The sequence below is a fragment of the Candida metapsilosis genome (assembly GCF_017655625.1).
Source record: "Candida metapsilosis strain BP57 chromosome Unknown scaffold2, whole genome shotgun sequence".
Taxonomy (NCBI): domain Eukaryota; kingdom Fungi; phylum Ascomycota; class Pichiomycetes; order Serinales; family Debaryomycetaceae; genus Lodderomyces; species Lodderomyces metapsilosis.
The window spans coordinates 2799882-2812566 of record NW_027138160.1 but is presented as its reverse complement, the minus strand read 5'-3'; the positions used below and the strand labels follow the sequence as shown (position 1 = coordinate 2812566).

The 12685-nt window shown below is 37.7% G+C and overlaps 6 protein-coding genes across 6 annotated transcripts; 2 read left to right on the top strand and 4 right to left on the bottom strand. All coding sequences in view use genetic code 12, as the record gives it.

Moving 5' to 3' along the window:
- Nucleotides 1-33: 33 nt before the first annotated feature.
- PUP1 (proteasome core particle subunit beta 2) lies at nucleotides 34-840 on the bottom strand (the record flags this gene model as incomplete). The annotated part of the gene is made up of 1 exon (XM_067691624.1): nucleotides 34-840. The coding sequence occupies one exon, from the start codon at nucleotides 838-840 to the stop codon at nucleotides 34-36; it is 807 nt and encodes a 268-aa protein (XP_067549971.1).
- Nucleotides 841-963: 123 nt separating this feature from the next.
- Nucleotides 964-4842, top strand: I9W82_002735 (uncharacterized protein; the record flags this gene model as incomplete). The annotated part of the gene is made up of 1 exon (XM_067691623.1): nucleotides 964-4842. One exon carries the CDS (start codon nucleotides 964-966, stop codon nucleotides 4840-4842), a length of 3879 nt encoding a protein of 1292 aa, XP_067549970.1.
- A 41-nt stretch (nucleotides 4843-4883) lies between these two features.
- On the bottom strand, nucleotides 4884-5207 carry I9W82_002734 (uncharacterized protein; the record flags this gene model as incomplete). The annotated part of the gene is made up of 1 exon (XM_067691622.1): nucleotides 4884-5207. The coding sequence occupies one exon, from the start codon at nucleotides 5205-5207 to the stop codon at nucleotides 4884-4886; it is 324 nt and encodes a 107-aa protein (XP_067549969.1).
- Nucleotides 5208-5399: 192 nt separating this feature from the next.
- I9W82_002733 (asparaginase) lies at nucleotides 5400-6566 on the bottom strand (the record flags this gene model as incomplete). The annotated part of the gene is made up of 1 exon (XM_067691621.1): nucleotides 5400-6566. The coding sequence occupies one exon, from the start codon at nucleotides 6564-6566 to the stop codon at nucleotides 5400-5402; it is 1167 nt and encodes a 388-aa protein (XP_067549968.1).
- An 823-nt stretch (nucleotides 6567-7389) lies between these two features.
- Nucleotides 7390-9264, top strand: I9W82_002732 (uncharacterized protein; the record flags this gene model as incomplete). Its single annotated transcript, XM_067691620.1, has 1 exon — nucleotides 7390-9264. The coding sequence occupies one exon, from the start codon at nucleotides 7390-7392 to the stop codon at nucleotides 9262-9264; it is 1875 nt and encodes a 624-aa protein (XP_067549967.1).
- A 123-nt stretch (nucleotides 9265-9387) lies between these two features.
- Nucleotides 9388-11448, bottom strand: FAA4 (long-chain fatty acid-CoA ligase; the record flags this gene model as incomplete). The annotated part of the gene is made up of 1 exon (XM_067691619.1): nucleotides 9388-11448. One exon carries the CDS (start codon nucleotides 11446-11448, stop codon nucleotides 9388-9390), a length of 2061 nt encoding a protein of 686 aa, XP_067549966.1.
- Between the last annotated feature and the right edge of the window lie 1237 nt (nucleotides 11449-12685).

The window sequence follows — 12685 nt, the reverse complement described above, 5'->3', positions numbered from 1 at the left end:
CACAAGTATCTTCGTTTCTAAATCTTATAGACTCTACACAGTAGCATCAACCTCCATATTATCAAAAGAAACCACAGTTTCCTCAACATCGCAAATGTCGCGTACTTTTTGTCCCAATACGGCAGTAGTACCTCTGGGGAACTTATAATCTTTACATTTCTTTATCCTAACATTTGGCGTAAGATAGTTTCTCAACAATTGAGCATCTTTACCAACTTCCATCACACATACATCAACGTTGGAGCCGGAACCCAAATCGTTCCAAATACCAGCTTCAATAGCCTTTGCACACAAGTCTACAGCCTCTTGTTTAGTCATATCGTCTTTGAAATTTGTTTCCAAAACCGCCATAGCAGCTAACGACCCAGATCCTAAACTTTGGTACTTACCCACATCAGTTGACCCATGTGCTTGTACTGAAAGAAGATGTGCTCCTGTAGGATCGACTCCAGCGACAATCAAGTATGCACCCAAGTGGCCCTGGTATTTGAACAAGTGTTGTTTCAACATGGTAACCGCCGTTATCACACGTGGTTGCCTATTCTGTGACAAGGCGTGTAGTTCCAAGTTGGAAGCAATCAATTGCGTAACCATCTCAGTATCAGCTGCTGTACCAGCACCCGCACACCATATTTTAGGTGCAAGTCTATGTAATTTCTCACAATTTTTGTCGGCAACTATAGGTCCAGCAGTGGCTCTTGTATCAGCGGCAATAACAACACCATTTTTGAATTGACATCCAACAATAGTTGTACCTGTGGACGTAGCTTTTGGCTGTGCAAAACCTTTGGTTGTTAAGAATTGGTTTCTTTGGTAGTTTTCAAAATTCAATCCTGGCATGATGATGTTGTAGATTTGAGTAAAGGATGGAGATAACTTTTTGCCTTCAGGTGTGGAAGGAAAAAAAAAAAAAAAGAAAAAGATGCAACAAGAAACAGACACGACTAATTTTTTCGTTTGTTGATGAAATTTTCCTGTTTACCAAAACCATCAAGCAGTCTGAGTTCCAAGGATCCCCTCAGAGAAGCAACTACATCCAAAGTACAAGTTCATGCTCAATATATGTCTACTAAATACAAATTCCTAACTCCTGCTACTGTCAGGATACTATTAGTTCCCATAAATCACTGCTCTTTACGAGATTACAATAGATACATCAACTTAATTAGATCAAGTATAAAAGACTTGAGATTGCTTGACTTAAAGGCCAATGCCAATTTGCATTTTTTCAATCCAGCCACTTTCCCAGAAGGACGGATAATACCCGATTTTACAACCATTGACGACGATCTGATCTATTTACACGAATTTGAACCCTTTAGAAAAACATTTATAGTGTTGGGAATAGGCAGATATGACAAGGACAGCGACCATTTGACCCAATTGAAGAAAATATACTCGGGAGCTATTGTTCACAGCACCATCCAATTCGATACACCAGAATCTGAACTTTCAAAATCAACTACAAACTCCTACTACCACAATGGAACTGCCTCACATTTCTCTGCATTGGAGGGTATTTTCTCGGAAATATTTGATTCATTTTTAATTGCATTGGACGAATACGCATCAGCATATAGCAATATTTCACTACGATCACCGGTATCGATAACAGATAGTCATGTGTTAACGAAAACCATAAACCAAGCTCAAAAGAGACTCAGTGCCGGATCAACCTCATTCAAAGCTTCATTCAATGGGTTGCCCACAGATACACCAAACACACCAAAGACATCCACAGACAAGTCTAAATCGCATTCAAAGTATAGTGGGAGATACCATAAATTAATGGGAAATTTATTTCTATTGACGGGTAAGTACAATGATGCATTGCATAGCTTCACCGAGAGTATCACTGCATTGCGAAGATTTGATGACTTCCTCTGGTTGGGAAGCGCATTGGAAGGGTTGGCATTGAGTATACTTCTACTATCTTTCGTCCAAGCTAATTTTCAATTGAACTCCATGCTTGGGTCATGGCTACTGATTTCAAAATCTTCTGTATCTATAGATCATTCTGCATCAAAGCGTTCGTCAGTGGAATCGAATGGATCAAAGGCAAACGTTTTATCACCAAGAACATCGTTGAGTGCAACAAATGCATTTTCCATACCACTCACTTCTACTGTCGATTTGAATACCTTGTCAGTACCTGAAACGTTAAAGGTTTTGCTAGCTAAAGCCATCTACTTTTACGGACAAAGTACGGATGATCCTGAAAATATGGTGCCAGATGTAGTCTACATCGAGTGTATATTGAGGAAATTGAGTCTCATGATTGGATATCACTTGAGTGCTCCATTGGAAGAAATCGTTCAAGGAAGGGTGACATCAGATATCGTTGATAATACCTATTTTCTGACTCAAGACATTCTTGCAGACGTTGACCGGATTTTCCTGCTCCAATTGATTGATTTGAATATAATCGATCAGTGTCATATATACTCATACATTGCTCATGTGTATCACAAGTTAAAGTTTTTCCGAAAGGAGGCATTTATATTACGGTTTCATTTAATTGCATTGGTGTCTCAGTTTAAACCGTCACAAGATTTGAAATCAATTAAAGAGCTTTTGGATGATATATTTGACTTGTATGGGATCAAAGGTGAGCCTGATATTAGCTTTATGCAGAGCCTGCCACCAAAAAATGTTCAGTTATCTTTACAGCTCCAGGTTTTAAAATTGGCTCTCAATTCGGCAGAACATATCAACAATAAGGAGCTAACTCTTAATATTTGTTGTCTTCTGCTTGCTCGTTATTCACATTGTATCCCCGCTGATGGACAGATAAGGTTATGGAATATGATTGAAAAGATTACGAGTCAATCACTGTTGACAGTGCCCCATCTTGACCCATTTATGGTGCGCAAAGTGAAGTTCGTCTCAACTAGACAAAAGGATGACTTGGCACCATTTGTTGATGTTGATGTTGACTCTTCACAGCAATCGTTTTTTGACCCATACCATATGAAGAACGACACAATAAATATGGACCGTATCTTGATTAAAGATGAAGTTCATCAGCTCAAGATCACAATGCACAATCCATTTGCATTTGAGATTGAAATTAGCGATTTGGAGGTAGTTAGTGAAGCCACAAAAGTGGAAACATTGAAACCCATGACGCAGCAAGTATTGCCTCTGGCTCAAAGCTCACCTGCTTTAAACAAATTGAGATCCAATCCCAAACGCAATGCCACAACTTCAAATATTGCTCAGATAACAGCTGCAAGAACCAGCATAGGTAGCATTCCCCCTATGTCCAACGCCACCATACTTGTTTCCTTTAAAGCTTTGAGTGTTGGCGAAATGAAAATCACCGGATTGATGGTTACCATTAGCGGATGTGAAAAACAATATTTCCCGATCGCAGATAAGTTTTCCTCAGTCGAGGGATTCAAAACACCAATAGTTGCAGATGAAGTTGTCCACACAAAGTCTTCTGTATTTGATACACTTTACAAGTATTTGAGAGGAGAATTGATAGACCTGAGAGTGCTGTACCGCAGCTTACCCTTGACTGTGATACGACCCCAACCGGTATTGAAAGTTGTTGATCTAACAATTCCAAATAGATGCATTATGCTTTTAGAAGGGGAGGAAGTTCGATTTAAAGTTACATTGATGAATGATTCTAATGAGGTGATAAATTATCTATCTTTTTCATTTTGGGATTCAGCTATTGATTACTTGGATCGTAAATTGAGTCAACCGCGGTTGAATGCTTTTGAAGTTTATGAATTGGAATGGAGCTTACTTAAGTTTAAGTCATTTCGTATCTTGAATAAGGACGTTATTGGCGAACACATCAAACCGGGGGAGCAAGTCACAATTGAGTATTTACTCACCAGTAGAAAGTTTATGAGGCAGCTGAAGATTGTATTGGATTATGCCAATCGTTCAAATGACCAATCCTTTATCAAGCATTTGGATGTGCCAATTGCCGTTTCAGTGGTTCCGAGCTTGGAAATTGTCGGGTGTGATATAATCTCGTCGTTATCAGAAGCTGCATTGAAGAATGCTGACTTACCAAGTACTCTATCATCAGTATCCAGTTATTTAAAAACTGTTGATGACGTTGCACAATACTGTTTGTTGGTTTTGGATTTAAGAAATTGCTGGACCAGTGCATTACATTGCGATCTACAGTATGACGATTTCAAATTACTGGATCTTATTGAATCGAATAAAACAGCAAGATACTTCATACCTTTACGTAAAGTACGGAAGGTCCCAAAAGATTCTATCCCTTCATTGCGGAAAAAGCAATTCATTAAGGATTATGATCTCACTGCAGAGGATGAAGCTCAAATGATAAAACTGTTTTGGCTCAAGCAGATTGTGCTGGCTAAATTGACTGGGAGGTGGTGGACAGATGGCAGACACGGTCTCTTGGATGTACGAAGCTTGAGACTAACTCCAAAAATGGCGAATAACCTCGTTGTTAGTCAATTGGAAGTGGAGACAGAAATTGCTTCAGAAGGAGGCGAATTTAAGCCTGGCCAGTTGTATGATCTTCAAGTTGATCAGTTTTACACATTGAGGACTAGAATAACTAATCACACCGATCATGAAGTAAGCGGGTTTGTACGGCAATTACCCTTACCAGCTTCGACATCTCCTTCAACCAACTTGTCTAAGCTGTTGTCAATTGATAAGAAAATTCTCATCAATGGAGTACTACAGCGGAAGCTTCCCACGATCAAACCACTGGACACCTCATACATTGATACAAGTTTTGTCATTATCGAAAAGGGCGAGTATGAATGGGGTACAGTAGTTGATCTCTTGACAGAGCATTGCGTCGACACGAAACCTTTACATATCACAGCAAACTAAAGCATTACTATATATTTATTTATTAGATCTTTATACACGACTCATTTCTTTATACTTTCAATCTTGAATGGCAATGGTTGAGCACCTTCACTTTCCAATTTGGCAATATACCTCTGTCTAAGTAGATCATTGTATCTCTTTTCCTGGAAGTACTTTACCCAACTACTGACGCAATCCCTTTCAAATTCCTTTTTGATATCACCACATTTTTCATTGACTTTGGGTAACTCTTTCGGATCTAATGAGTTGTCTATGTAATTTTCACCAAGACATTGGAAAAAACGATCACGTTTCTCCCAGCATTTGAGACGGGAAGATTTATCTGGTGGTGTCAGGACCTCCTCTCCTTTGGAAAATAATGGCATTTTTGAATGATGAGCTGTGGAGTAGGTACACTTTTGTCAGGAGGAAATTAGGGCCCTTATTTATTTTGTCAGTTTTATTTTTCCATTTGGAAAAAACTAATCAGTTTGCGACACTCAGTTGCGAAATTTCCCCTAATTTCTATTCAATTCTATCAAACTCTATACAAATTCTAGAGCAATAACTACACAATTCTACACCGTCTTGAAAACCTTTTTGATCTTTTTCAAATCGTACCCCTCATTGAGGCACAATTGTAATAAAATTCTAGCCTTTGGTGGGTTCAAGTACCCACCAGCAACTGCATTGTCAAATACTTTACCATTGAACTTGGGTAATCCTCCAATAGGGACCATTCCATCCATTGATCTCTTGCTGTATATGATTGGGAACCCAGGCTCAACCAAGTTGTATAAAAATTCATTCGTTTCTGCTGATAATGAACCAGCCCCCATGGTGGCAATAACTAAACCTTTGGCATTGAGACCCTTCACTGCCAATTCTAAAAGTTTATTGTTTAACCCCCGATGGGCATATACTATTGGAACCTCAGGGAGATTAAACTGCTCCTCCAAGTGAAAATAAGTCATACCTAAAGGTTTAGCTGCAGGGAAGTAATACTTTACATCATCATTAACAAAGTTACCAATATATCCTTGCCCGACAGTTTTAAATGTGTCTAATGAGTTCGCATTTGACTTGGTGATATAATATCCCGCTCCAATACGGTCATTCAACGCAATAAGCACACCACGTCCGTGGCTTAGCGGGTATGATGCAATAACAATGGCTTGATACAAGTTCATAGGACCATCTGATGAAATTGCCGTACTTGGCCTCATACTCCCACAAAATACAATGGGCTTATCTGTGTTTATAGTTGATTGTATGAAAAAAGCAGTCTCCTCCATTGTATCAGTCCCATGGGTTATGACAATCCCATCGTACTTGTTCAAATCTTTCTTGATCTGTTTGTATAGTTGCACCACCTCAGACAAGCCCATTTCCTTTGAATCAATGTTCATAACTTGCTCATACTCCAATATGCAAGTTGTTGATAAATCAGGTATATGACTAAGCAACTCCTCGATGGTTAAATCGACAGCATAACCAGCAGTCACATTGGATGATTGTGCCTTTGAAGCAATAGTTCCACCAGTTCCTAAAATCTTGATTACCGGCAATGGCTTGTCTTCATCGGCTGTAGATGCAGAGATGACCGAGTTGGATCGGTATCTCAATTTAAAAGCATGATGATCGTGCTTCGTAAAGTCGGTTATTTCAACCTGTTGGCATGAACAGGAGTCTTCCTCATTGATATTGGACAAGGGGACAAAGTTGGTAATGGAGTTCTCTGGCATTACTGATGCCGTATTATTAGTGGATCAAAGGAAAACAGAAAAAAAAAAAAAAAAAAAAAAAAATTGACGAAGGCTCGGAGTTCACATCATCACATGATAGATCTGCATCAATCGTGGCAGCAAGACACAGATGATTGAGAATAGAAACATTTGTCGAGTTAAGCTGACAAGGAATGTTATACGACAGTTGAGCTACACGGTACCGTCACGTATGATGTGAATGTGTGATGAGTCCAAACAGAATCAAAGTTTTGGAGTCCCCATGAGCGTTAGGACTCAAGTGGGGAAGACTGGATGAAGTTTATGCTATATGAGTAGTTCAAATTGGCTCAATACTGGTTTTTGGTGCCTCATAGTGGATGGTAAGACGGAGAAGGGGTCACGATGCTACCAACTAAGTTTCGAACCAATGGGAAAGGGCTTGGTATCCACTTGCATGATCCTCGAACGAAGCGGGAGTTTTGATTGACTACTAAGTGGCTAACTTTTCGTTTCTTTCGTTCTTTAGGAGAGAAACCACCTATGGAAGTAGCACTGATTACAACAACAGCAAAATTGTATGTTAAAGAAGATTACAATACTTACTTGAGATCAGTCACAAACACTGGAACTGAACCTCAGTCAGTGACGTATGATTGCATTTTTGCACTGCAGCATAACAAAAAGAGCAAAACCAGGAAGGAAGAAGGAAGGAGTTGAGATTTGTGTGCTCATTCTTGTTTCTTTTTTTTTTATTTTTTTTTTTTGCAACACAATTGAACAACTTACAACCTTCTTTGAATCAGCAACAACATAACTATCACCACTGAAAGCACAGTTACACATGGCAGCATCAAAAGATCCCAACGTTATTGGATCCCACTATGAAGTTGATGGAGAAGTTTACACCAGGATTCCAAGAGTAAGACGTACGAATCGAGTTATTCATGAAGATCATGCAAAACGATTAGAAAGGAAAGCAAATGAAAAGATGAATCAAGTTGAACAGAATTTTACTGAGTTGTCGATTGGTGAAAGTTATGGGTCCCCCGCAGGAAGAGCAGCAGGTGGAAGTTTGACGAATTTTTATCCATCCTGGGACAAGAATGGACAAAGTAGTAGCAATTGCACCATTAATGGAAGAAGCATCAATGATTTTGAAATTGCACGATTTGGTCATATGACCAGTAATAAAGAGGGGTGTCGTGTCAACTTCCAGGACTCTTCATCTTTTTATGATCAGCTGTCAATTAGAGATTCGTTTAGTGATAACGGAGGTAGGCAAGTGATGATGCAAGGAGCAGGAGGAATGGCACTTAATGGACCATCAATTGGCGTCTCAGCAACGTACCTCCAACAAATGATTCAACAAATTTGCCAAGCTTTAGACTTGACATTTACTGAACTGAATATAACGAAAATTATCGACCGCATCAATGAATTGAAAACAAGTCAATCAGTATCGTTTCAAACTCAAACATGGATGAATGAACGTAACAACTTGCACAAGAAAATTACCATTTTAGAAGAATCAGTCATCGAGAAGAAGGATGTTATTAAAGCACTCAATTTAGACATACAAGATTTGAAACAAGTTGAATCGCATCAATTGAACAAGATTGAGCTATTGGAGGCTCAATTGAAGGAATCTTCATTGAATGCGTCAAAGACTATGCGCGATTTATTGGATTGTAAAGCTGAATTTGATTCATTTGAAAATGATCTGAATACGAGATTCAATCAACAAGAGGAAAAGGTTAAGGAATTGGAAAGTAAGATTAATTCATTAACATCTGAAAGGGCACAATTGACTCAAGATTTAGAAAATTGTAAATCCACCAATGTGGACTTGAATCAAGAAAAGGATGCAATTACCGCCAAGCTCAACTCAAGCACCCAGACACATTCAGAAGAAAAAGCCCAATGGGAGAAGAAATTGCGTCATTTTAAGAAACAAATGAATGAAAAGGACACCAAGATGGAATCACTCGCTAATCAAGTTGTCACAATAAAGATGAAGTGTAATCGGAAATTAACTGCAATGGAGAATGAACATAATTTGGAACTTGATACCTATGCAGTTGAAATTGAGATTTTACGAAACATTATTAACAAGTACTTTGAAAGTGGCAACCGCAACGTTAGTGGTAGCACCGTTTCTAGATCTCCATTGCCAGTTATATCACCACCTAGTGCCGTGTTGCCAAAATCAATCTCGGCTGCACCAACTAGATCAAAATCATTATGTATCCCTAAACACACCACCACCGCCAACACCGCCAAAAGCAGCAGCAGCAACTTCCAACCGCTCTCAAGTTCAGCCGCCATCAAACCACTCCCAACAACATCCTCAACACTCTACTTGCACCAACTCTACGAAGACAGGTACATGCACGCCCTCAAGCAATGCAAAGACCTCGCTGACTCCAACACCATTTACAACTCGACCTTGACTAATTTACTCAATATCCATGCCCATTATTATACCAAGGTGTTTGCTAATCATGAGCGATTGGGCTATTTCAAGTTGTTGATTAAGGAGTTTTTGATCCTGGGTAAGATATTAAAGAGTGGAACTGGAAGCAATGGAAGTGGAAGTGGAAGCAATGGAACTGGAAACAGTGGCTCCGGTTCTGGCACTGGTGATTGGAATTTGATTAAAAAGTTGATTGAAATTGACGCAGGATTGATGAGTGATGTATGTAAACTATTAAAATAGCCGATTCTTTTACATAGTAAAACTTAAAAATGCAACTAAAAAATATTAAAAACGACTATACATGTCAATAAAAATCTAATTTTCAAATATAAAAAAAAAGCAAGGTCATACTCTCTGCTACGCTTACTTATCACCATAGGCCTTCTTTACCTCCTTTTCATAAGTCTTTAAAATCTTCTTTCTTTGCAACTTTTGAGCCGAAGATACAAACCCATTCTCTGGAGTCCATTCATCATGAACCAACACAATACTTTGCAACAACTCAATACCAGTCAAACCTTGAGACCTACCAGTGGCATTCAAACTGCCAACAAACTTAGAAACCAAAGCTGGATCATCATAAGCGGTATTTGAATCAAACCCTAATTGGTCCAAGAAATTCTCTTGTGGTACAACAATGGCAATTGGTTTAACTTTAGTTTGATCGGCATATGCACACAAATTCAAAATCAATGGGTTTGATCTGTATACCGATTCCAATTTTTCCAAGGCAATGTATTCACCATTCAAGGTCTTGACGAGATTCTTTTTACGGTCAATAATCGTTAATCCTCCATCTTGTTGCCATTCTCCAATATCTCCAGTCTTGAACCATCCATCTTCAGTAAATGCGTCTTTGGTCTCCTTTTCATTCTTGTAATACTCTTTAACTACTGAACCTCCCTTGATGAGAATTTCACCTTGGTTATTTTTGGCATAGTATCCAGCATCAGCAACATCAATCAATTTAACAGTGACTGATCCAACCAATGATCCCAAAGTACCCAATGCAAAACGTTTTGGTTCAACCAAGTTACACATGGCACAAGTTTCAGTCAATCCGTAACCCAACAACATAGGAGCAATCAATGTGGAAACAAATGTTTGCGCATCACTGGAAATTGCTGATCCACCATTCATAGTGTACCTAACACAACCACCAGTGGCTTCACGAACCTTTTTGAAAATGACATTGAAAATTGAGGCTCCTGGTGCATGCAATTTATTCATGGTAACTTTATAATTGTAAGCAGCCCAAAATAATCGTTGAGCAATATATGGGGATTTATTCAATTTAGCCAAAACCCCCTTACGAACCGATTCCCAAACGGCAGCAACACCAACCATGACAGTAGGCTTAAATTCAATCAAATCAGGTTGACAGTTTTTAACTGAAGCTTCAGTTAAAGTCTTGACATTGGCATATCCAATGGGGACACCACACCATATAGTCCAGAATTCAGCAATCATTTCAAAAATGTGAGCCAAGGGTAAAAATGCCACAACTGAATCACCAGGACCAATCACATCTCTACCTGCATTAGTAGAAATACCAGCAACTGCAGCCAAGATATTAGCATGGCTAATGGAAACACCTTTTGGAGGACCAGTTGAACCTGAAGTGTACATAATACAAGCCAAATCTTGAGCTTTTGGTAAATGGAAATCGTGTTTACTAGAAGCCTTTTCTCCCAATGCAATAATTTCTGAATAACTGATAAATTTCAAATTTGGATTCACCTTCAACAATGCTTCTTGAGCATCCTTTGCTTCTTTGTAAAGTTCACCGTTTTTTCTAGTATCTTTTGGGTCAATATCATCTGAATGGATAATATATTTAACATTCTTGGCTTCCTTCAATGGGTTAATCAAGGTTTTCAAAAGTGCGTTATCAGTGAATATAGCATCAGCTTCAGTTTGAACCAAGGAATGAATCAAGCCCAGTTCACCCAATGTATCATAAGCAGTCGCAATTGGTAAATTTTGAAAAGTTGTAGCTAAAAATGTTTGCAACCATTTTCTTGAAGTTGAAGCATAAATCATCACTTTAGATTCTTGATTTGGTTTTAAACCCAATTCAAGCAAACCTTTCGAGTAATTTTTAATCAATTTTAATAAGTCTGGGTACTTGATATAATTGTATGAACTCAATTCATAATAAGTCCAATCTTTTTTAACCTTTTTAACTTCACCATCAATGTTTTTAGTAATCTCCTTGGTTTCAACATAAACTTCTTTCAAATCTCTCCAACCCATGGCATTCCCATTACCATTTCTTGCAAAACATTCTTCAATAAATTCAGGAATAGTGGTTCCTTTACAATCAGCTGGACGATCGAGAGCTGCATCTTTTTGAGCAGCTCTTCTTCTTGGGGCAGTTTCACCTGGTTTAGCTTCGCCCACAGCAACAGTTAATAAAGCCATTGTTTAAAAAAAAAAAAATTGATGTTGTAAAATGTAATAATCTCTTCTGTTTGAAAAGGAAAAAAGATCTAGGTTGTTGTTGTTGTTGTTGTTGTTGTTGTTGTTGTTGTTGTGATTGCTCTAAAAATTGAGAAATTTTGAGCAAAAATTTAAAATTGAGGAAAAGATGTAAGAAGTGTGTTGTTTTTTTTTTTTCTATTTGTGTGATTTCTCCTATTTTGCTGTCAAAGACAAATTAAAACAACAGATTGGTAGGGATAGTAGTAGTAGTAGTCTCTTAAATAAAACTGGTGTGTGGTGTGTTTATTTGTGGCAAAATACGTCAAAAGGTTACTTTAACGTGGGATTCTGTCTGTAACAAGTTATGTTGCGTAATAGCTTTGTTGTTATTTATAAGTTTGTTGTTGTACTTGAAGTAAAGTAAAGGAAAGAGAGAATGTAAAAAGTGTATTTTTTGGGGATGTTATATATATATATATATACCTAATAATTGTGTATGCGTGTGACACACACTCTAATCAGAAATTATAAAGTGGAGAAGGGAGAAAGACGATGACAAAAATAAAAAATAAAATAATATATATATATATATATATATATATAAAACACCACAAAATAAATAATACAAATGGAAAAGCATATGAAAGTATGCGTATGAGTGAAAGTGATTGAACCTTAAGTCGAGGCAGATCTTGAACCTTTAATTTCATACGTAGGAGTTGGGTGCAAGGGTGGAGGTGGAGTATATATGTATATGTAACTTTAAATTCTTTTCCGTATTCCGTTTATGGGAAAAAGTAATGAAAGGTTTTAACACAGTATACATTATGTACTATAGGATTTAATGCATATACACATAACATAAAGGAATTGTTAAATTGGTAGGTAGGCAGGCAGTTTCTTTTGGTGGGTCATGGTGGCGTAAAATTGATGACCTCTACTCCCATCACTGGTAAATAAATACAGTTAAAACTTACTACTTATAACATAATTGTCTGTCTGTTTGACGTCTATTTGATGTCTGTCTGTTGTGTCTGTTAATGTTCTTGACTGATATGAATATTTAATTTTTATTTTTATTTTTTTTTTTTTTTTTTATCTCCGTTATATATATATATAAAAACAACCAATAGCCACAAATGTTAGTGTTTTGTGTAATGTATAATTTTTGTTGAGTTAAACAACTTACACAAAGATGACATCATATACAAAATGTATTATGGTATTTGCCACCAAA